This window comes from Acinonyx jubatus, chromosome A2 (assembly GCF_027475565.1).
Source record: "Acinonyx jubatus isolate Ajub_Pintada_27869175 chromosome A2, VMU_Ajub_asm_v1.0, whole genome shotgun sequence".
NCBI classification, from domain to species: domain Eukaryota; kingdom Metazoa; phylum Chordata; class Mammalia; order Carnivora; family Felidae; genus Acinonyx; species Acinonyx jubatus.
Window position 1 is genome coordinate 110,719,234 of NC_069383.1, and position 24,910 is coordinate 110,744,143.

Genomic DNA, 24,910 nt, shown 5'->3' on the forward strand with positions numbered 1-24,910 from the left:
TATACTGAATCCACAGTAGGTCTACACTCTGAACCTGCAGGGAGTCTACACTGAATCCACAGTAGGTCTATATCTGAACCCACAGGGAGTCTACATCTGTATCCACAGTAGGTCTACACTCTGAACCCACAGTGAGTCTACACTGAACCCACAGGAGGTCTATACTGTGAATCCACAGTGAGTCTACACTGAATCCACAGGAGGTCTACACTGTGACTCCACAAGTCTACACTGAATCCACAGGAGGTCTACACTGTGAATCCGCAGTGAGTCTACACTGAATCCACAGGAGGTCTACACTGTGAATCCACAGTGAGCCTACACTGAATCCACAGTAGGTCTACACTGTGAATCCACAGGGAGTCTACATCTGAATCCACAGGAGGTCTACACTCTGAACCCGCAGCAAGTCTACACTGAATCCACAGGAGGTCTACACTGTGAATCCATGAGTCTACACTGAATCCACAGGAGGTCTACACTGTGAATCCGCGAGTCTACACTGAATCCACAGGAGGTCTACACTCTGAACCTGCAGTGAGTCTACACTGAATCCCAGGAGGTCTACACTGTGAATCCATGAGTCTACACTGAATCCACAGGAGGTCTACACTGTGAATCTGCAGTGAGTCTACACTGAATCCACAGGAGGTCTACACTCTGAACCCGCAGTGAGTCTATGATCCAAATCCAAAGTGAGTCTACCTCTGAACACACAGGGAGTCTATGCTGTTAATCCGCAGGACTTCTACCCACTGAATCCCCGGTAAGTGATGCTCTGAATCCACAGGGTTTCCCTCTGAGGCCTGGCACTGAGCATTCTACCCGGGTGAGCAGCCCTCCCTCCCAGGCCTCCGGCCGTGTTCCCACACAGGGCCACACCAGCTGCTGGCTGACCCCCAAAACGCCACGCGTTTTCTCACCACACCTGCGCCCGAGCTGTTACTTCGGCCAGGCTGACCTGCCTCGGAAGGAGCCACTCTGAAACACCTGCCTCGAACATCATCTCCCAGAGGCCTTTCCTCTGCACTCACATCTACTGGCTCTGGACCCTTGTCCTGTCACCATCCGTTCACACTGGTCTCTTCTGCGCGAGGACCTAAGCTTCCTCCCTCCAGAGCCCCGATGCCCAGCAGAGGCCAGACAGAGGGAAGGTACCAAGAAAACCTTTCTGAATAAATGAAGTCCCTGAGACACACAGGGCTACCCTGCCAGGTGTCACTACACGGTCAGCTGGGGTCTGCACCAAGCAGCAAGCTCACGTGGCAGCTAACAAGAGGACCTAAGGGGTTGCCGCGTGTCAGTCAAGTGCTGTCTGGCCTGAACCAGTTCAGTACGCTCAACAAGGAGTCAACTCCGAGGAAACACAAAGGAAGCACCGTCACTGTGACCAGGGGTGACATGTGTCGCGGACATCTGCCAAGCCGCGGTCAGTTACGGCAGCCCCTGGGCCCCGGCTCTGCCCCTATAGGTCCTCCATAACTGCAGATTCCTCCCTTCCTCCCCCAGTCAAACACCTCCCCTTCCTCCCCACTGAGACTTTTACCAAGTGCCACACTGCTTTGGGGGCTCCTTTGTAACGCGCTGCCCACTGGGGCCCCCAACCTCCAAATGGCCACAGCCACGGTCGGGTCTGGACGGAGGCTTGGAATAAAAGCCAGGAAGGGACAAAAGCCTACTGACTCGACCGAAATATTTCTGTCTCTGTTGAGCTGGTCACCTACCCTGACCTTGGCCTACCCTCTGCTTCTCTGTGCATCACTGGGGGAAGGACTAGGGAGCAGCCGGACAAGGACTGGCAGAGCTGGCCAGACTGAAGCACTTTCTAGGGAGCCGTTCCTTTTACTTGTATTTTTTAACTCCTATAAATAAACAACATCCAGGGGGACCCACGATGACCCAACTCACCCAGGTATCCAGGTTCAACCACGTAGATGGTGCTGTTGGGTAATCTAGAAGCACCCTGCATGCGGATACCTGAATTCTTAATTAAGGAACAAAACATAGGAAGGAAAACAGACCGGCTGGCAGGATTCAGCTGGCTTGGATGACTTGATTACCATCTAGACATCACAGGCAAAGGAGAGGGGATGAAAGCTTGCTCGCCTGAGGCCAAATAGAACAATGCCGTTTTCCAGAACCCAAGGGCCCAGCACACTTCCTATATGAGCAAAGGTGGATGTCTGCAAGAGACACTGGAAACCACGGGAGCAGGTCTAGGACAGGGACAAGCCATGTGCCAGTGTGGAAACAGCCGCGGCCAGGCCCCTCGGATGAGGCTGCCCACGCCCAAGACGGTTCCGGAGGTGAGGAGCACGGCTCAGCTCCTGCCACCACCTCCCATCCGGGGAGCCTCTCCGGTGAGTCACCCACCGAGGTGAGCAATTCCACACGGCCGTGTTGCTATTTCAGTTCCTTCTGATTGTCAGACCTTGAGGGAAAACAGGGTTATTTTTAGCCTAGCCAAGCTTTCAGGGAGAAAAGGGGCTTCCCAACAGCAGATATCCCGCGTGGGGCACACATATGCACTTGCAGACTGGCCAGGGAAAAGGGTACTCCTGTGGCTGAGAACCAGGTTGCTCTGTCCCAGCTGCACTGCAGTGACCATCGACGTGTCCTGGTCCAAGACAGCCACGGGCCGGCTCGGGTCTCCCTCGGGGCTCGGGATGCTGTTCTGAAGCTGCAGCTCATACTGCTCAGAAGGCATTGAGAGCTCTGACCACCCGGACGGAGTCAAAAAGGGGAGACAAGAGCAAAGACAGGAAACGTTAGTAGCCAATGTGGCAGCCCCACCCCAAATCCCTGGAAGCGTCTCCCAGGGCTGCTGCTTAACGGACGGACTTTCCTTGTTTCTTCCTTCCTTTCTTCTTTCCTTCCTTCTTGCCCTCCCTCCTTCCCTCTCTGCCCCCCCTTCCTTCCCTCCCTCCATTCCCTCCCTTCCCTCTCCCTCCCTTTCTTCCTTCCCTCCCTCCTTCTTTCCTTCCTTCCTATTTCTTTCTTTTGCTTAGCTTTCTCAATACTTTTTTTTAATTCCAGTATAGTTAACATACAGTGTTATATCTTATCAACCCTTTTAATTTTAACATTATGCTCAATGCCTGTGGAGAAAGCTGACACTCTCCGTGAATTTTCAGAGACAATCAGTTTTTCAGTGACTGCTGTAAACTGCCTTTTTTTTTTTTTTTTTTTTTTTTTTTTTAATGAAGCACGGCTTCCGACTCCAATTGCAGACTGCTTACAGAATACAGGAGTTAAATGAACTCTATTACTGCACTAAGGGTCCAGCATGGGGCTCACTGGATCTGTGCGTCCTCTGGGAGTTTCCAAAAAGGCACCAATCCGTGGTTTCCCACCGGGTTTCGGGAGCTCAGTCTAGAATTCTCTCTGTTGCCATCCTGCCCATCCGTCAATGCTTCCCCTCTCTGTGTCATGTTGTAGAAGAGAACTCGCGCATTCTGGACCAGGATGAAAACCAATTTCCCCAAGGACATAAGGGGTTCCACAAAAGCCACCACCCCTGCATCCATCTGCCACACTACGGTAGTGGCCACGAGCACTTTTGATACAAATGGCTGCCACTGACCACAAAATGGAGATGTGGCAGGACTGTGCCTGGTGTTTGATGTGCACATTACCCCACTTTATCCCACAACAACCCTTGAAACAGCCACTACTGATGCCCACGCCCTCAAGATGGTGGTGCTGCAGAAGTCAGGACAAGAAGCCCGCCGGAGGTCCCACAGCAGGCAGCGGCAGAGCTGGGATTCAAACCAAAGAGACCACAAGCACTTTCACATGACTTCTCCCCGGTCCGTCAAATTTCCTACCCAGCAACCCACTCGTGGAGCCTGTAGGTGCCGCCTCGTCCCCGCCCTCCGGCAAGAGAGAGAAAAGAGAAAGCAGAGAGCCGCTGACAGCATCCCTGCTTGTTGCTCAGCTCTGGGTCCCGGCTCAGGGCCTTGCCACGGGAGGCGTCCAGGACAAGGACCAGGAGGAATTGCAGCTCGAGCATCCTTCAGAATCCCCAAGGATTCCAATGGGAACTCTAAAAGGGAGGCAACTGGTCTATTTCCTGTCTTAGGGTATCTTCTGTGTGTTCCAGTAAGCCCCCAAGAACTGGCTCTCAAGCAGAGACTCTCAAAGCGTGGTCCCTGGACCATCTGCGTCACCTGCCAACTACAAATGACTGGCCCCACCCCAGAGCTTCTGGATCAAACTCTGGGGGCCCAGTGCTCAGAGTTTGAACAGGCTCTCCAGGGGATTCCAGTGCACACTAGAACTGAGAATCCCTTAGCGAACACACAGCCCATTTCTTGTGTCTAACTGGGGGAAGCCCAGCCAAGCTGGGCTGTGATGCTTGCAGACCATATGTTCAGAAAATAGCAGCAGCACGTCAAGGATCCATGCCATGATAAAATAATGCCGCTGCTCAATAGAGCAGTATTACTTCATGTTGTTTTATGAAGCACTAGCTCCCTCCCTTATTTAAAGTTCTCCAAACGAATAGGCCATTTTGGGAAGGGAATATACTGATTCTCACAAGATCTTGCACGACGACATATTTACAAAAGCCTAAGACAACGAAAATAAGGGGCTTGTCTGACCCCTTAAACACCTCTTACAAACGCAGAACTAGCTGCTTCTAAGAGGCACTGAATACTAAGGGTCACTATCTGTCTGGAAACATAGGAAGGTTGCTCTTGGGACACGAGACCAGCCCGTCTACCGTCTGCAGAGGGGAAAGGGCCATCCCCAAAGGCTGCCCCTCTGTAAGCCAAGAGGCCCACATGCTTCTAGGAGACAGGCTCTGGGACCCCTCCGGACCCCGTCTAATGCTCCAGACATGCTCCTAATCCACCCACCCCGTGTAGGCTCACGGAGCTCCTGGGGAAGTGGGCCTGAGCCCAGGACCGTGGGGGGCTCACTCCCCTGCCTCCAACTCCAGCACCTGCTCACGTAGCCCGTGTGACTCAGTGCTGGGAAGCACAGCTCAAGGGTGTGCTGGGTTCCAAGTCCTTCACCACCTGGGACACAGACACCCGTCTATGCGGTTGGTTTTCCCAGCTTCAGTGCATTTTAGCTCAGTCATTTCCACTATTCCACTGCCCTCAGTCAGCATTGTCCTTTCTAGGCTTTCTTCTGTCTGATGGTGTGGTTACTGTGCCAGCCAGGTCTGCAAGCAACACAAACACCAACAGGGTGGAGAACCGAGGTGAGAGGCCTGCGGCCCCCACTGGTCTGCAGGCAACACCGAGGCTCCTGTCATGAGCTCCAAGAGCCCCTCTCCTCCCTCACCGGCCCCCACTTGTAACATGTTTGCAGGGTAATCATTGGATTGACTGCTGGGCTGTGCGCTCCAGGAGGGCAGGGACCTGGGCCGCATACACAGCACCCAGCAGGCTGCGGCACACAGTAGGTGCTCAATAAATGGGCTTGCAAGACAGCGAGCACCAAATAAAGAGAGGCGGGACATAGGGCAACATGGAAGAAAAAATAATTATATTTTTAAGGAAGGAAAACCGCACAAAAAAAAAAAAAAAAGCCCAGAAAGAATAAACTTGGGGTTACAATTATCTACATGCTAATAAATCCACGTGACTGTCCTCTAACCTATAATTCTCCGAGCCAAAGCAGGATGTCATGCAAGACAGACAGTGGCTGAAATTCATGTCCCCTGTAACACCATCAGTCCTGGCTTTCCTGTCTAGTCAACTTGTTTCGCATGACAGTGATGTGAATTATATCTCAATTAAAAAAAAAAAAAAAAAAACCAAATCCATCTAAAATGAATGGACAGAGTTTCCGTTTATATGACTTGTTCAAGGCAGGCCTTGGCTGGCTCAGTTCTCAAGGCATCTGTCTGGAATCCTCTCCAGAGCTGTGCCAACCATAACCATCAATCACACAGGTGTGTTTATCTTTGGACGAATTTTCCATCTCATTACTTCACTGATGAAAGGGAGGCAACATGACTATTTCCGGTCCTGGGGTATCTCTTGTGTGTTCCAATTCTTTGATGTCTATAGTAGTCACTAAACCCACAAGCTTCCTGGGTACTTGGGATGTGCCGTTCCCCTGAACTATGGCCCCTGAACTCATTTCAGGGTGAGCTCTTCAGACGTCTTAATTAAATCACCCACCCTTGGGGCGCCTGCGTGGCTCAGTCAGTTAAGTGTCCGACTTCGGCTCAGGTCATGATCTCGCGGTCTGTGGGTTCGAGCCCCACATCGGGCTCTGTGCTGACAGCTCGGAGCCTGGAGCCTGCTTCAGATTCTGTGTCTCCCTCTGTCTCTTCCCTCCCCTGCTCACACTCTGTCTCTCTCTCAAAAAATGAGTAAATATTGGAGTGCCTGGGTGGCTCAGTCGGTTAAATGTCCGACTTCGGCTCAGGTCATGATCTCGCGGTCTGTGGGTTTGAGCCCCACGTCGGGCCCTGTGCTGACAGCTCGGACCCTGGAGCCTGCTTCGGATTCTGTGCCTCCTTCTCTCTCTGCCCTCTCCTGCTCATGCTCTGTCTCTGTCCCTCTCTCTCAAAATTAAATAAACATAAAAAAATTTTTTTTAAAAAATCATCCACCCTTAACCATGCTCACTGCCCTCCCTGGTTGGGTCTCAGCCCGCAGCCCCCACCCTGCATCCTATGCAGAAGGGGCTGGTTTCTCAGCTTCTGTGGTCTGAAGGCAGAGAGCCACATAGTGGCTTATGACTGGATCCACTGCTCTGAGGTGAGGCAGTCTCTTTGAGGACCCCATCTATGCCACAAAAACCCAAATTTCTTGGATACTGAAGCATCTATGCACCCCGCATCACAGAGTGACCCTCCAATCCAGGGGAGGCACCTGCCCAGACACACATCAAAGCCCTCGGATGGACAGGTGACACTCCTGTGCCCAAGATCTTAACATCCTGTGCTCTGACCATGAAACATGGGTAAATGTTTTTAAAAAAGGATAATAACAGTAATAATTCTTAGGAGGACTGGTGCTGCATGAAGAATGCTCATCACATAAAATGCATCCCAGGTCCATGGCCGTCTAGAACTTCCAGAACAAATGCACATCCGTTAAGTAGTTTTGCCCTCACAGCACAGACAGAAAGGACTCAAGGGCTCTGATGGAGAAACTGAGCCCCAAGGGGGGACAGTGGCCTGCCAAGGCTGCCCGGCACTCAGTGGCAGGCTGAGGGCAAGACTCACTCCCATGTGAGGTTCACAGCTTCTGACGTTCTGAAAACAAAGGGACGGACACACACCCAAGAGGACTGAAAGCAGCATCTCGCAAAGATGTTTGCACTCCTGTGCTCATAGCAGCTTTACTAACAGTAGCCAAGGCAAGGAAGCAGTAAGTGCCCATCAGCAGGTGAATGGAGATAAACATTCAACAGACGTGAATACCCATGCAGTGGACTACTCTTCAGCCTTAAAAAAGGAAGGAAATTCGGACACTGGCTACAATAAGGATGAGCCTTGAGGACATCATGGCTAAGTGAAATAAGCCGGTCACAAAGGGACAAATATGGTAGGATTCCACTTCCTTGAGGTCTCTAGAGAAGTCAGATCCACAGAGACAGAAAGGAGGACGGTGGGTGCCAGGGACTGAGGGAGGCGGGAGGGATGGGGAGTTGGTGTTGAATGAAAACAGAGTCTCAACTTGGGAAGATGAAAAAAGTTCCAGAGCCGGATGGTCGTGATGGTTGCACGACAACATGTGTGTACTCCATGCCACTGAACGCTTAAAAAGCATCAAAATGGGAAATTTTATGCCATGTGTATTTTACCACAATAATAAAAAGGGGAGCCTCTACCGTGATTCCCCCGCAGAGTCAGCGACCCACCTGTAATCTTTCCTTGTCTGATTTTCTGCACCTTATAGCGAATGGAGGTCCCCACCATCAGGTAGACGTCGTACGCTGGGTTCAGAAGGATGTTCTCCAAGATCAGTAGCCTGACCTCCGCAGGGTGCACGTGCTTGGAAGACGGAGGAGAGCAGGGAAGGTGAGGTGAAGTTGGGGAACGGAGAGCAGTGTGGGCAAGAGAAAGAGAATCTAGAACTTTTCAGGAGGCTCGTGTGCGGACCGAGAAGTTAGGGAGACAGAAACAAGGCAATGCTCCCAGCCCCACACCTTCAGTCCCCTGAAACCCCAGGGGAACCCGGTGTGAACAGCAGGCCACGTATTACTGCCACACGGACCGAGCAAGTCGCCTCACATTACGCACACTGTAGCTCTGGGTACAATCTTAATTAAACGGAAAGAAAAGTGAGGAGTGAGATCCACGGACACTGTGGCCAACAGGAGCTCGGGGGCTCCCCCCGCAAAAACCCAAAGGCCAGGGAGGTTGGGAGGGAGGCCACTGGCAAACCTGAAAAGGGCAGAGATGCATGTCCCTGAGGAGTGCTCGGCCCATCCTGCCCACCTCTCACCCCACGCTGCGACCTCCTCACCAGGAAAAGGCACGAGAGACTTGAAACGGGAGAAAAGACCCCATCTCGAGTCCAGCGCACCCCTCCGGTTACCAGTCTGCGGGGGCCCGCACCTTCCACTGCCTTTGATCTGCTGGCTACTCTTCCAGTCGGAGAAAACTTGGCAAAGGAAACAATTCTCATCCACAGAAATGCAAATACATTGTCTCAGGTGGAGATGGGGCTGATTTTCATCCCGTGGATATTTTTTCTATGTTTATTTATTGATTTGGAGAGAGAGAGACAGAGACAGCGCGTGAGCCAGGGAGGGGCAGAGAGAGAGGGAGACACAGAATCCCAAGCAGGCTCCAGGCTCCGAGCTGTCAGCACAGAGCCCGACGCAGGGCTCGAACCCACAAACCGCGAGATCATGACCTGAGCCGAAGTCGGACGCTCAACCGACGGAGCCACCCAGGCGCCCCATTGTCCCGTGGATATTGACAAGTTCTGCTTCCATTTCTAAATTCTTGGGATTCTCCTTTGACCCATTTGTAACAATCTTAAAGGTTTCATCACTTAATGCTAGCTTAAATAGTATCTTTGACTCATCAAAAAAGAAAAAAAAACAGGCCTTGGGCTGGGCTTGGTGGCGGTACTTTCTAGCACGACAGGCAGAGAAGCCACTTACAGACAGCAGGCAGGACAAGGGTGCCTTTCCAGCTCAGCAGTGGGGCGGGCTGGGCTGGGGCTCCGATAAATGGAGGCAAACTGTCTCCAAATACTAATTGCAGGGTGCTACAGGATAACGCCTGGGATATGGCATGTCCCGTGCTTCTAAACCCCCCCAGGCCCCCCAGCCTACTGGCTAAACCACGAAAAAGAGTGAATCAGGAGGAGTTCTCTCACCTGCCGCTTTAGAAAGTAAAGAAAGACATGGGGTGGGGTGGGGAGCCCTCCACAGATGGGACCACCAGTCCCGGGGCTCAAAGTGGGACCCAAGGAGAAACAGCATGGGGGACACCAGGAAGCCCCCAATCTTTTCAGAGCCCCAAATGCTTGGACGCATCCCTCTACTGGGACAGGTGGGTATTTGTCGAAAATCTGCTAGTTAATGAAAATCCTGCCGCTCCTGGCCTCCCTCAAAACTGACAATGGACCAGGGCGCCTGGTGGCTCAGTCGGTTAAGCGTCCGACTCTTGGTTTCGGCTCAGGTCACGATCTCACAGTTCACGGGTTCGAGTCCCGCGTCAGGCGCTGTGCTGACAGCGCAGAGCCTGCTTGGGATTCTCTGCCTTCTTTCAGTTCCCCTCCCCCACTCGTGCTGTCTCTGTCTCTCTCAAAATAAATAAATAAACTTAAAAAAAAAAAATGACAACGGCCCAACTACTTTGTGACTCTGGGGACGGTGTACTCCAGTTCCCCCAACTACCTGTCTCAAAAGCTGTGGCCCCCAAAAAACCAGAACAAAGAAACAGAAATATAGAACTACAGCCTGAAGTTCCCACAGCACCAACGATGAAGCTTTCACAGCAGAGCAACTCGTTCCCACCCCTGAATGCGTGCATGGGTGTGAGTGGCATGGCCGGCCTGGTGTCCCCCCAGGAAGCCCGGCACCTCCCCAGCCCCAGGGCCCCACCTTGTAGACGGCCTCCTGGATGCACGCCTTGAGCTTGGAGCTTCCAGTCTTCATCCCGGACACCAGGATGGTGTCCCCCTGCTTGGCCACTTTCTCCATCTCGGAGATGTAGGAAGGAGGGATGTATGTGGACTCCAGGAATGTGAGGATTCTGGAAAGGGAATGTGTCATCAGACCTGGTATGTGGAACCAAAGACCCTAACATATTCACCATCTATCGGCGCCTCTAGGAGGGCCAGCAGCTAACAGTGAGTGGCGTTGCTTAGAAATGTGTCCCTGAACCTCCTACATCGGAACTGCCAACCTCCTTGGAAAAAATGCAGACTCTTGGCCCCTGGCCCAGGTCTTTGTCTACACGAAACCTGGCGATCTGCCTTGTGTCAAAATGTGAATGTGGTTATGGGAAACACCAAATTAGGAGGACCGCCTGCTTAGTCGAAATGCTTCTCTCACAGATGTGGCAGGTGAGGTCCGTGGAAACTGACAAGCGGGCCCATGACCACAGAGCCAGCCGGGGTGGTGCCAGCCAAGCCACCAGCCTCCCAGGGCTCCCTGCTCCATTCTATCCACCCCTCTGGGCCAGCTCCTATCGCTGGGAAATGATTCTCAATGACCACTCCCCTCAGATGTTGGGACGAGGGGATCACACCCATCTTATCGTTCTGGGGGTTGGGCTGTGGGGGGAAGCCCCAGGTTGGGAGAGAAGTCAGGATGCGGTGACCCTCCCTGCAGTGTAGGCTGGAAGCAGGGCTTGAGGGACCCTTTCCGTACAGTCTCTCTCTTGCAGCCTGCGATCTACAAGTCAGCCTGCCTTTCCACTTGAACAAGAGCATCCCCTGGACACGCTTTCATTCTCCCAAGACCCACCGGGCGCTGCATTACACTGTGATGTATTTCCTTGCCTGGTTTTACTAGGTGTCACATCCTGAATTAAAAAAAAATTTTTTTTAATGTTTATTTATTTTTGAGAGAGAGAGAGAGAGACAGAGCATGAGCGAGGGAGGGGCAGAGAGAGGGGGGACACAGACCTCGATGCGGGCTCCAGGCTCTGAGCGGTCAGCACAGAGCCCCACGCGGGGCTCGAACTCACGGACTGTGAGATCATGACCTGAGCTGAAGTCGGACACTCAACCAACTGAGTCACCCAGGCACCCCACATCCTGAATGTAATGAAAACCCAGGACACTCTGGTCACAACATGCCTTCACGCCTTAGATTTCGGTCAACACTCTGCTCAAGTCTAGAGTGCCTGGAAGTTCGGGGGGCTTGACGGGAAATGCACCTGGCGGCACAGAACGGGGCAGGGAACCAGTGTTCTCTGAGCATCGGGGGCGTCAGGCCCAGAGAGGGGCTCTGAATACCAGTCACCATGCTAACCCACAGAGCTGCTAAGGCCCAGATGGGTTGCGTTCCTTGACTAAGGCCACAGGCAGGAAGTGACTGGGCCAGGATTCGGGCCAGGACCGGAATCCAGGTCTCTTTGATGCACAGCCCATGTGCCCGGCTTTATGAGACACCAGAAATTCCAGAGCTTGTTCAGAAGACAGAGCCTGAGGGCCCCATTTCCCAAAAGACCTCGGACCCAAGAGGGAAGCCCAGCTTGCACAGCATCAGGGCAGGAGGATGTGTGCTATGGGGACAAGCGTGAGCAAAGCCAAGATGTTCCCTAAAGCCCAGAGCTGCACTTTTAAAAGTATAAAGCAAAGACCAGACCCTTAACTCCCCACAAAATACTAACTGCAAAGTGGTAAGAAAGTGACTTCACAGTGGGCACCCAGGCAGACACCATCTCGCCCAAGTGACAACAGGGAACATCGTTGGTGACAGACCACAAAGTCATGACAAGATGCACTCGGGAGAATACAGAATCTCGCCTCGGTGACATTCCCGCCCAAGACGCAAAGCTCTGAGTCTAACCAGGAGGGAATATCAGATAATCCCGAAATGAGGGACATTCTGCAAAATAACTGGACTATAATCTTCACAAGCACCAAGGTCCCAAAAGCCAAACAAAGACCAAGAAACTGTCCTAGGCTGATAGAAACTAAGAGAACGGACAGTATACAGCAGGTGGCTCTGGCTGGGTTCTTTGCTTCACACGAAGGATAGAATCGGGATAGACCGCCAAGGTCTGACCGGCATCCGATGCCTGCAGACGGTGTCAATCTCCTCATTTTGATGACCATCTTGTAGATGCGCAGGAAAATGTCCTTAGCGGTTGTCAGTGCACGGTCAATATTAGGGACATGAGGTCGACAACTTGCTCTCAAACGCTTCAGGGACACCACTCTGTGTACCGTACTTGCAACTTTTCCGTAGGCTGAAAATAACTGCAAGTCTTTGTTTTCTTTTTTAATTAAGTCTTCCTCAGAGCTCGAGAGCATGATGCTAAGCAACACACGTCAGCCAGAGAAATACAAACACCGTATGACTTCACTCATATGTGGAATTTAAGAAACAACCAAGGAAGGGAAAAAGAAGAGGGAGACAGAGGCCAAACAGGAAACAGACTCCTGACTACACAGAACAAACCGATGGTTACCAGAGGGGAGGTGGGTGCGGGGGGATGGGTGAAACAGGTGATGGGGATTCAGGAAGCCACTTGTCACGAGGAGCACCGGGTGACGTACGGAAGCGCTGAATCGCTACACGTGCACCCGACACGAATACAACACTGTACGTTAACTGTACCGGAATCAAGATAAAACAAAGTAAAAAAATAAATAAATAAAGGTTATAAGTGGCTAGTCACAGCAAAAAATTAAGTCTTCCCCCCCCAAGAGGGACTTTGAAATTTTACTTACTAAGGCATGAGGCGAAGCAATATATAGCAGGGGATATGAACCCAGGCCCTGGGTCTGCACCACCACCTCTCTAGCCAACAGGACTTCCTGGTCCACACCTGCTCTGTCCAATGGGTAGGAGCCACTAGCTGCATAGCTAACAAGCGCTTGAAACACAGCTCGTACAGCTGAGGAGCGAGAGTTTTCATTTTATGAATCTAAACTTAAAGAGCCAGGGTTGGCTTGGGTTAGTGGCTACCATATTGGATAGCGCAGATGTGCGCAGATCCGAATGCAAATTCTAGGCCCAGCCACTCATCAACCAGACAAGTGGCTTACACCTTTGTTTCTAGATCTGAAAAGTTGCAAAAAAACAGTGGTATGTGAGCCCACGTGGCTGGTGGGGGGACTGAGTGAGGCGAGATCCTGAACGCGTCCGTCGCATAAGGAGTCCGTCTGCATCCCCCAGCGCTGAGGGACGCAGCCTCTTGCGCCTGTGAAGGGCTGGCTGTCACTGCCGGAATGTCCTCCTGGCCGAAAACTGTCTCCCCTTTAACGTATCCCCACGGGAGGGCTGCCCTCTGAGACCATGTGCCACCGTTCCCTGCGCCCCGTGACAGCCTTCCATTACCTGGGACAAGTTTTCTGTTTCACAGCCGGGCACCCCAGCCCCCTCGACCACCTCCCACGGAGAGCGCCCCAGCGGGCTGCAGAGGCTGTAAGCTTCTGGCACAGCTGTGTGAGCCGAAACGCCCTGCCTCAGTCAGTCATGGGGAATGCTGGCCAGCATCCCGGGAACTTTCCTGGGCTCCTTGCTGAAGGTGGGATGGTGACAGTGACGATAAAAGCCCCCAGCTGCATGCAGCCAACCGACGGCCCCCCTCCTGCTTTCCTGCAAAGGTGAGGCGCCTCTTACCGCAGGGCGTTGTGGGAGTCTGAGAACCCGTTGGCCTCCGTGTCCTTCACGATTGTCCAGTCAAAGACGAGCCCAGCGAGGGTGCTGAACGTGTTCCCTGTAAGAGCAGGTGGTGGGGGAGCAAAAAATGCATCAGACTTAACTCCCTGCTGCCAAGGGAAGGGGCAAAGGCACTCAGCACCACCCTTCTGCAAAGCAGATGTCACGCCTCCATTTCAGGAAAGGGAAACTGAGGCATAAAGGGCCAGGGTCGGGTGACTGTGAGGGACTAAGCTGGGATGTGAACCAAATCTGTCTCAGGTGAGCATCTGTGTTCTTCCCACTGTACCTCCAGCCTCTGACTGCTCACGACAGGCGCGGTGAAGTGCGTGACACCATCACCCCTCACGTCTGGAAGCACTTTACAGTTTAGACACAGCCTCTGAGACCTGAGCCATTGGTTCCTCCTCACCCTCCCTCTGCGGGGAAAGAAGCTGGGGATGAGGGGCAGCGTCTGGTCTCTCCACCTAGGCGCTGAGACTCCCAGGGTCCCAGCGTGGAGGAGGTGGCAAGCCACCCAGCTGGCCCGAGCTCTGAAGTGCCAGCTTGCTGTCCGTGAGCCTTCTGATAGGACGTCAGGACGAGTGGAGCCCAGCCAGAGCGACCAGGCGATGGACTTTGGAGACAGGACCCAGTGTGGGTCCTAACACGCCATAAAGACCTTCTTAGTCTAAGTACCAGATCTGGTCCCGCCTGGAAACCCTGCAACAGGGCAGAGGGTGGAAACTGGTCACTCCGAGGCCTGATCTCCTAGGAGCTGTGGCTTTGCTGTTACCCAGTCAATGCTTCTTTTGCATTTTTGAGGTATTTCCCACCGTTTCAAGTTAAGAAATGCAACCTATAAATCCAACTTCCGTGTTCTCTTGAAGAGTCTGCAGATCCAGCCTCCTGGGCCCTCGTCCCTCTGGTGACCAACCAGTGGCTGGCCCAGCCTCACTAGAAGGGATCATGGTCTCCGGTTTGCCACACTCCCCACCATGCTCTGTTGTCCCACCCCCACTCTGTAGTCCTCATCTACATTCCCTGTCTTGCCAGCTCCCAAATAGAACGTCTAGGAAAGCTCTTTCTACAGAGCAAAGGGTAAGGCATTTAGAGTCAGGGGGTCCCGCCCCTCCCCACCCATGTGATTTTAGAAGCCAGATGAAACAGTGCTCAGCAAAAGCTCCAGAAAACGGGGCCGCCTTTGCCATCACTTTTAGGGCAACACAGAGGTACTCTGTGACCCAGCAATTCCACCCCTGGGTATACACACTCGGGAAACGAGAAACTATGTCCACATAAAGACTTGCACACGAATGGCCCCAGCAGTATTATTCACAACAGCCAAAAAGTGGAAACAACCTGAATGTCCATCAACAAATGAATGGATAAACAAATGTGGTCCATTCATACAGGAGGATATTATTCACCCATAAAAAGGAAGGAAATCCATGCAACTACATAGATAAACATTATGCTAAGTGAAAGAAGTCAGACACAAAAGGCCATACATCGTATGATTCTATTTATACGAAATGTTCACAACAGAGAAGTCTATACACGGAAAGCAGCGGCTGCCAGGGGCTGGAGAGAGGAAAGAATGGGAAGCAGCCGTTCTTGGGTCCCGGGTTTCATTTCTGGAGTGACGAAAATGTTCTAAAATTAGCGAGTGGGGATGGTTGCACAACTCTGTGAATATATTAAAAGCATATAAAATGAACTGGATGAATTTAAATTTAAATGGATGAATTTCATGGTATTGGAATCTCAAAAATAAATAAATCTTTTTTTTTGTTTGTTTTAAGCAACATAAGACAGGAAATAAAACGGACTGGGCTAGAACAGGGCTTGGCAAACTATGGCACACTGTCAGTTTTTGTAAATAAAGCTTTATTAGAACACAGCCCGCGAAGCATCCTCTACGACTGCTTCAGAACGACGGCTCGGTCAAACATCACGTCCCTAAGAAACTGTCCTGACTTCTGTCCCCCATGCACCAGCCTCCAACCTTCCCTGGGGTCGGCTCCCCCAGCTGTGCAGCACTTTCACACCTGCATCCAAGGTGATGAGAAGCGGCACCTGCTGAGATGCATGTGCCCCTCCCCCCTCCCCCACAGCCTGAGCTGCGGGGGCAGAAGCCCCTGGCAGGACGCCCAGCAGATGGAAACGCTCAGCCGCCGGCTCACTGGGAACCACTACCTGCCGCCCGGCACTAAGCCCCGCACACACTGCCCACCAAATCCTTGCAACCCCCCGATAAACACCACTATCTCAGTTTCACAGACCAGACAACAGCTCGGAGAAGTGAGGCGGCTTACCTGACAAATAAATAGGGACAAGGGAACTGTCAGATGCTCTAGAGCAGTGATTTCACCCCCAGGGGGCATTTGGCAATGGCTGGAGATACTTTTGGTCATGAAGCTTTGGGGAGTGCTCCTTCCCTCTGGTGGGTGGAGGCCAGGGATGCTCCTGAACTTGCTACAATGTACTGGAGCCCCGACCACAAATCCTTATCTAGCCCCAAGTGTGGATAGTACCCAGGCTGGGAAATTCCAATCTAGAGAATTCTTTTTTTGTTTGTTTTTTTTTTTTTAAAGCAGAGGCAGCTGGGATGGTCAGGGAAGATTTCAAAGACAAGGTGTGCCAAGGTCTGGCCTGAAGTTTTTTGGGAGACCATTCGGCCTGAAAGACATCTATTGCCTGACTTAGTTTCTCCAACAGGAATCTCAACTGGCAGGTTTCCCTCTGCTCCTCGACCACGAGGTCGGGCTGCAGCCAACACAGCCCACCTGGTACCAAGAACAGATCTTCTAAGAATCCCAGAACAATTCAGTATCGGACTCCAGCGAAACAAAGTGAAGGATGGTGCGGAGGCTGGCACAGGGACGTTTCCTGGCGTGCACACACGCACACACACACACACACGTGCGCCCCACAGTCTGGACCAGGAAGCCAACTCCGGCCCTCAAAGCCAGGCAGGGAGAACACTGCCACTGTTTAGAGCGTACTGACCCTGTGAGCCTCTCCCACCATCCCACAGCTCCACGACGCCGGATGTCAGCTTCCCAAAGACGCGTTCTACCCAGCATGACCCTGTGCACAGGCGCAGAGTCCCCCTCCAGGAAACGCCAAAGCTCTCATCTCACAGGCACTGCTGCAGAGGCCGGGGTGTGCCAGGCACGGCCATGGCCCTGCTGCCCCCGAGCGCCTGGGGGCCACTCAGAGCGATCCCGACCTCTTCGGTGTCTTCCCAGCACCAGCTTCGCCATCCTGGCTGGGGCAGCCCTCCCTGGGGGGCAGCAGGGTCAGACGAGAGGGGACAGAGAAGCAGGGCACCTCCTCACCTTCGGAGTCCAGGGCCTGGATCTTCAGTTCCAGGGGCGAGTCCTCCAGGTACAGCTCGCGGGTGGTGGAGACGATCTGAATGCCGTGGATGAGGTCGACGATGGCATCGCAGCGCAGGACCTGGCCCGTGGCTGGAGGGACGGGAACGGACCGGTCAGCACAGAAGGCGGTGCCCCGACCGCCAGGGTCTCGCCGGTCAGGTGCTCTTGCATTTTGGCAAAGATGAGAGCAGTCAACAAAACCAGCACCCCGAGATGGGGCCGGGAGAACCACACTAACCCTCAGAAGCCAAGCCGCTGACCAGCACACGGGCCTTCTAAAAGGCAGCACGGACCTGTGCACAGAAAGGGCTCGGAGACATTTCGGGTGCCCATCTCGTACTCCTCCAACGTGAGCACCAGCATTTAAAGCGGTGTGCGAAAAAACTCCGAGAAAATCTAGTTTTATTCAGGGTGTGACCACTAAGTTAAATGACCAGGGTACATTATGAGGAGTTAGCATCCAGAAAGCTGAGGCTGTTCTGAATGCTCGTCCCCACGCTGAAATCAGGAACTGCGCCCTGAGTCTGTCTGTTCGTTTACACGGGTGCGTTTACACAGACTGTCAACTGCACTATCGAATAAATGGGTTATGGGAGCAAGCACACAGACTTTCTTACGTGCCCCATAAAGAAGATACACAAATGGCATTGCTGGGAGAATTCTCCAGTGTAAAAATAACAGCATGTGACACAAAATCATTCTGACCATTCTCCAGGCACCACATAAAACCCTTTGTGTGCTGTTAATGGTACTTGTTAGAAAGCAGTCATCAAAATCCTTACAGATATTCATACGTAAAACTGGGACTCTATCCTTGGTAGTAAATAACTTAAAACAACCCAAAAGTGGGGCGCCTGGGCAGCTCAGTTGGTTAAGCATCTGACTCTTGATCTCAACTCAGGTCTTGATCTCAGAGTCTTAATTTCAAGCCCTGCATTGGGCTCCATGCTGGGCATGGGGCCTATTTAAAACAAATTTTTTTCTTAATTGTTCTCTGTATAAATATAGCACTGAAACAGGCAGCTTGAAAACAATCTAAATGTCCAATATAAGGGGATCCTTACAGGACAACCCCCAGTGGGAAGTGTTATTCAGCTGTTAAAAATGACTATCAAAATGAAAACTTTTCATATCATGTTAAATGGAAGAGAGCATGACAGAAAATAGCGTTAATTGTCTTCTAAGCATTTTACAACTATGATGTGGTCAATTAAGTATGGGGCAGTAAGAGAATCACAAAAAAAATCACAACAATTTTCTTCGTTTTGATTCAACCCCTATTGAAGAGTTATTTGGGTAACAAATAATAATTTAGAAAGGAAAGCCAGGGGCGCCTGGATGGCTCAGCTGGTCAAGCATCTGACTTCGGCTCAGGTCATGATCTCACAGTCCGTGAGTTTGAGCCCCACGTCGGGCTCTGTGTTGACAGCTCAGAGCCTGGAGCCTGCTTCGGATTCTGTCTCCCTCTCTCTCTGCCCATCCCTGGCTCATGCTCTGTCTCTCTCTGTCTCAAAAATAAATAAAAACATTAAAAAAAAATTTTTTTTTAAAAAAGAAAGGAAAGCCAGCCTCCGTGAGGGGGAAAACAGAACACAGCGCCAGAGGGAGGGATGGGGGGTGGAGGGGGCGGGTGCCGCCTGCATGGCCTCTCCTCCTGCCTGAGCATCCTCTGACCCAACAAAAGAGAGAGGAAGCGCTGCCACAGGCCCGGGCAGGCTGTGTGGCCGAGGTCTCAGTGGGGTGCTTCCCGCCTCTTGTCCCGCCACAGGTCCCAGGGCACTGAGCTCTTACTGATGTCCTCGGCGAAGATGATGCTGGTCAGGCGGGCGGGCTGGGACAGGCGGGCCTGCACCACTGCCTTCTGGGAGCACTGTGCTTCGTCCACGCCCAGCGGCTCTATACTGGCCACCTCCGGCCGGGTCGATGACCTACAGCAGGAAGATGAGACTTCACTCTCTGGGGTGGCGTTACCCCGAGAGGCACAGCTGGGACCAGAAGCCAGAGCTGCAGGTCCCCATCCGGGGTCCCATTCCAGATGCCAACACAGAGTAGAGGTGGGCAGTGTCCAGGGGGTTTCACACCCAGGGGAGAAATGGGGCCCGGCTGAGGCCCCTCTAATGCAAGCATGACCACCGAAGGACATGGGACCTCCCCTCCCAAACACACACACACACTGAGCAAATCAAACAGGGGACCAAACACATGGGAACACCTTACAAGCCTTATAAGACTTCTCTATGGAACAAGAAATAATTCTCAGGGCGCCTGGGTGGCTCAGTTGGTTAAGCATCTGACTTCAGCTCAAGTCATGATTCTTGGGGTTCATGAGTTTGAGCCCCACGTCGGGGTCTGTGCTGACAGCTCAGAGCTCACTTCAGATCCTCTGTCCCCCTCTCTCTTTGCTCTCTCACTCTCTTTCTCTCTCTCTCCCTCCCTCTCAAAAATAAACACTAAGAGGGCCACCTAGGTGGCTCAGTCGGTTAAGCGTCCAAGTTCAACTCAGATCATGATCTCACAGTCCATGAGTTCAAGCCCCGCATCAGGCTCTGTGCTGACAGCTCGGAGCCTGGAGCCTGCTTCGGATTCTGTGTCTCTCTCTCTCTCTCTGTGTCCCTCCCCCGCTCACGCCCTTTCTCTCTCTCAAAAATAAATAAACATTAAAAAATTAAAATAAATAAATAAGCATTGGGGGAAAAAAGGAAATAATTCTCTATCAGTGGGAAAAGTGCCTTTGGTGTCAGGTGAGGAGGAAACACCGGGGATCTGTGCTGACCTCTGGGCCGGGCCTGGCACAGAGCAGCCACCCAAGCATTAGCCACCCCCCAACAGGTCCTACGAAACCTGGAGATTACCAGCTGTGAAGACAACCACAATTGTAAAGTCCCAGTGCACACAGCGGTGCCATTAGGGGAAAGATGAGAAGAAAGGCAGATAAGCGCAAATAAACCAGCAAAATCTAGGAGATGGCTTCCCATGGAGAGACGGGGCTCCACGACAGGATGAAGGGACGGTGTGACTGGGGGAGTGACCCAAGGCCGGTGCCACGGCTCCCCACCTATGACAGGCTGACGACAGTTCTTGGGCCAAGGTGGGATGAGAAGTAGTGGGGGTGAGCAGAGAGGAGATTCCACAGAAAGTGCTGGGTGAGCATGTGCCATTGCAGCTCTCTGCAGACAGGGTGCTCATGGAAGCTTCCGGGGAAGGCGTCTCGGTGAAGACCACACAAAGATCGGGGGGTTCGGGCAAGGCCCGGAGGTGGGCGGCAGCCAGGACGGCTCCAGGAACAGAAAGACTAATGTGATCTGAGGCCTGGGACGCCATTCCAGGAGACCAGAGGCGTTGACCAAAGCCTGTGCTCCTAACCACCACCCCAAGCCGCTAATGCCCTTTCTTGAGCAGTTTTCAAAATCTGGAGTCCCATCATCAGGAAAACGTAAATCAGAGCCACAATGAGATTATCACCTCACGCCCGCTAGAATGGCTATTATCAAAAAGTCAAGGCGAGGATGTGGGGAAAAGGGAGCCTTCGTGCACCATCGGCGGGAATACAAATTGGGGCAGCCACCGTGGAAAACCGTATGGAGGTTCCTCGAAAAAACTAAAAATACAAGTCCCGTATAGGATTCATCAATTCCACTTCTGGGAACATAACCAGAGGAAATGAAATCACTGACTTGAGAAGCTATCTGCACCCCCGTGAGTACTGCAGCACTATTCACAACAGCCAACACACTGGAGCAACCTCAGTGACCATCAGTGGTCAAGTGGATAAAGAACATGTGGAACACACACACACACACACACACACACACACGAATATTACTGAGCCATAAAAGAGAAGGAAACCCTGCCGTTGGGTGACAACATGGATGGACCTTCAGGGTGTTATGCTAAGTGGAGTAAGTCAGAAAGAGAAAGACAAATACTGTATGATTTCACTTAAACGTGGACTCTAAAAGCAACCAAACTCACAGAAACAGAGAATACACTGGTGGTTGCCAGAGGCAGGGGGATGGAGGAAATGGGTGAAGGGAATCAAGAGGTACAAACTTCTGGCTGTAAAATAAATCCTGGTGATGTAAGGTACAGCATGGTTCCTACAGTTAACAATCCTGTATTGCACATTTGAAAGTTGCTAAGGGAATAGATCTCAAAAGTTGTCAACACAAGAAGGAAATTGTAACTATGTATGGTGATGGATGTTAGCTAGATGTACTGCGGTGATCATTTGGCAACATACACCTGTATCAACTCATTCTGTTGTCCACCATTAAACTAATACAATGTTCTGTGTCAATTATAGCTCAATAAAACCGGAAAAAAAAATCTTTGAAGGAGATGGTGGGGGTTGAGGTCAAAGAGATGGCAGGAACTGAGGTCAGGGAGGCTCGGGGGGCCACAAGTAAAGAGCTCAGATTTATTCTGGGAGCCATGACAAGCCAGCAGGGGATCGTCAGCAGGTGCACAATCTCCTCGGATTCACTCTGCAGAGCAGAGAACAAGGTGTTGCGCTCAGGGAGCGTGCAGGACCCAGGGGAGGGGTGCCCACCCAGCACTGTCCTAGGAGCTGCACTCTGCACAGAGCAGGTTCTACCAGTCTTAGCTCCCCTCCCAGCCCTTGGCTTAAACTCACTGGAACTCCATTGATCTGGGGTATTCAGAAAGAAACTTGTAAGAAACCAAAAATGCCTGGTGCTAAAAAGCAATGGTGTGAAACCACAGCCAAAAAGACATCTATCTCCACTTGTCACCGAGTGCCTCTCCCGGGGCCAGGCAGGCACAGCGGCACCTCCACACACACCTAGGGATGCTTGTGTGGCACAGATATCACGAGCCCACGCTGAGCTGCTAACAGGATGACTGGAGGTGGACCAACACCACCACCGGAAGTACTCAGAACATAAACCTCACCTACCGTCAAGGGAGGGAATCCAAGCCCCCGAGGACACAGAATCCGAAGCAGGCTCCAGGCTCTGAGCTGTCAGCAAAGAGCCTGATGCGGGGCTCGAACCCACGAACTGTGAGATCGTGACCTGAGCCGAAACCAAGAGTCAGATGCTTAACCGACTGAGCCACCCGGGCGCCCTAATAGACTGTTTAGAGCAGTTTTAAGTTTGCACACAACTGAGTGCTAAGTGTGGAAAGTTCCATACTCTCTACCCCCGCACACGCACTGCCTCCCCCGCTGTCAACACCCCTGGACAGAAGGCACACTTGTGACAACTGGGGCACCTACACGGACACAGCATCATTACCCAGAGCCCATCGTTTGCGGGGGGGTTCACTCCTGGGGTTGTACAGTCTGTGTATGAGGACATGTATCCACCATCTGTAACATCACACGGAGCAGTCGACTGCCCTAAAAATGCTGTGCTCGGCCGATTCATGCCTATGTTTTGAAGTTCCTATTAAAAAGCCCTATTCAAGCAACAGGTGAATTAACCTTGATTATACCTATAATATAACCCAACATACCCCAGGCCTCATCATTCCAACATGCGGACCAGCTGCATCCCAAGCTGTCACTGTCACACGAGGTGAGTGGTGAAGGCATGCGACGGCCAGCTCAGAGGACTGACAGCCAGGCAGGCAAACACTATTCCCAGCTCACCACTTGTCCTGGGGATATCCTCTAATCCCCACCGAGGACCAGCTCTGGAGTTGGTGGGTGCTGAGGGCTCTTGCCCCTCTTGAGAAAGTTCCCCATCTTCACACTTAGGGCTGATACAAGGGCACGAAGTGCAGCCTCCAGATAAGAAAAGCAGCGTGCCTGGTCTCCAGCCGCCTGGAAGGAGGTGCCCACCCCACCCACCCTCGGGCCTGCAGTGAGCGGGCTGTCCAGGGTCCCAGCCAGAAGACAGCGCGATCCGCGCAGGCAGGGGAGGGCAGCCTCCAGCGCGGGCGTGTAGTGGGATGTGAGCCCTGCACCTGCTCGCCTCGGCTAAGCTGGGACAATGGGAGCCAGGCTCCCTCCTCACGGAGCAGCTGGGAGGGCCAGAAGGCACCTCATAAAGTGACAAAGAACGTCAACAGATGTGGCGGACAGACAGGATTGGGACAGACCGCACCATGTCCCCCCCCCCCCCCCGCCCATTTCACCCGAGAATCTTCTCTCGGCACCAGGGGGCTGCATGTGAAGCTGGGAAGGCTCATGCCACCCCCCTACAGGAGGGCTTGAGACAGTCGTTCCAGTGGTGTTTCTGTTACCAGCAAAAGGGTTCTTTTCAGTTATCTGAGTCTTTCTGGGGCGTCGTGAGGCCTGCCTGCTTCAGCCATACTTTTCTTTTTTTTTTATTTATTTTGAGAGAGACGGAGAGAGAGCACAAGTGGGGTAGGGGCAGAGAGAATCGCAAGTAGGCTTTGCACTGTCAGTGTAGAGCCTGATGAGGGGCTCGAACTCACGAACCGCGAGATCGTGACCTGAGCCGAAGTCAGATGCTTAACCCACTGAGCCACCACCCAGGTGCCCCTCAGCTATACTTTTAGGAGGCACAAAAGAACCACAGAATCCAGCAATTATGTGCCCCTGTCATGGTGAAGTTCAAGTGGATTCTGGAAGAAACAGCACATTCAAAGTGTTGGTAATTACAAAGGGAAAGGTACCCTCAGGACTCGAGCTCCGAACAGAGACTGCCAGGGGTAAGGGGTGAAACATGGGGTGGTGGCAAAGGGAACTTGAGCTTTACTGGCAGTGTTGGATTTCTCACCCAAAAGAAACAGACTGGAAACAAATACATAAATTGTAACCCATGGCTAATTCCAATGGTAACATTGTGGGTATGCATTATGTTATTCTTCGTTATTTTCAATACTATTTCAACTTCTTCTTTCTTCATTTATCTTGAGGGAGAGAGACAGAGAGTGAGCGCACATGCATGAGGGAGGGGCAGAGAGGGAGACAGAGAGAATCCCAAGCAAGCTCCGCACCGTCAGCACAGAGCCTGATGCGGGGCTCAAACCCACAAACATGAGATCACGACCTGAGCCGAAATCAAGAGTTGGACACTCAGCCAACCGAGCCACCAATGTGCCTCAGAACTATTTCAGCTTTGAAATGCACATACTTCCCCCTAACATTGGACGCAACTTAGAAAACTACTGCTGTGCCCTCTTTGTACAGGGAAGCAAACTGAGGCTTAGAAAGACAAGGGGACCTAGTTAAAGGCCATGCCAGGGCCAGGATACACGTGATCAAGGCCGGGTCTGGGTGTTTTGCTATTCGAGTCCCCTCCCGACTACACAGAAGGGCTGTGTCTGCATCTCACAGCTCTCTAGGGTGGGCTCATAAAACCCCACAGATGCCCCGGAGACTCAGGCTGGCTCCTCCCAGGGCTGGGAATGGAAGAGTTGGCCACACATATGCAATTCTGGAATGTTTCTGCGTCTAGGATCCGGCAAGAGAAGACTCGCTTTTCCAAAGGGGGAAGACGGGCAATTCTGGAGACACAGTGGCTAATCACACCGAGGCAGGCAGACAGAGACAGGGAGTGTCGGAGGAGATAACAGAGGTGATGATGGGCAGGCGTACCTCACATCTGGCTAGTGCTGAGACATCCAGGGACCATGTTTCGATTAAAGTATAAAAGCGGTGGGCACCTGGCTGGCTTAGTTGGAAGAGTGTATGACTCTTTATCTCAGGGTCGTGAGTTCGAGCCCCATGTTGGGTAGAGATTACTTACATAAGACTTAAAAAAAGGGGGGGGGGCGCCTGGGTGGCTCAGTCGGTTAAGCGTCCAACTTCGGTCCAGGTCATGATTTCACAGTTCATGAGT

At 52.3% G+C, this 24,910-nt stretch overlaps 1 protein-coding gene across 4 annotated transcripts in view; it reads right to left on the bottom strand.

Moving 5' to 3' along the window:
- Positions 1 to 24,910, bottom strand: part of NUP210 (nucleoporin 210) — a 108,233-nt gene that overhangs the window by 70,165 nt on the left and 13,158 nt on the right. For 3 of the 4 annotated variants that reach the window (XM_027042743.2, XM_027042742.2, XM_027042744.2), the window contains exons 2-8: positions 18,930 to 19,066; positions 17,097 to 17,228; positions 13,735 to 13,831; positions 10,036 to 10,186; positions 7,834 to 7,966; positions 2,557 to 2,715; positions 1,909 to 1,977 (exon numbers count right to left, since the gene is read on the bottom strand). In XM_027042743.2, the coding sequence (XP_026898544.1) occupies positions 1,909 to 1,977; positions 2,557 to 2,715; positions 7,834 to 7,966; positions 10,036 to 10,186; positions 13,735 to 13,831; positions 17,097 to 17,228; positions 18,930 to 19,066 (878 nt within the window). Of the gene's footprint in view, positions 1 to 1,908; positions 1,978 to 2,556; positions 2,716 to 7,833; positions 7,967 to 10,035; positions 10,187 to 13,734; positions 13,832 to 14,062; positions 14,171 to 17,096; positions 17,229 to 18,929; positions 19,067 to 24,910 lie in introns of those variants that run through there. The other variant, XM_053218888.1, reaches the window with a different exon arrangement.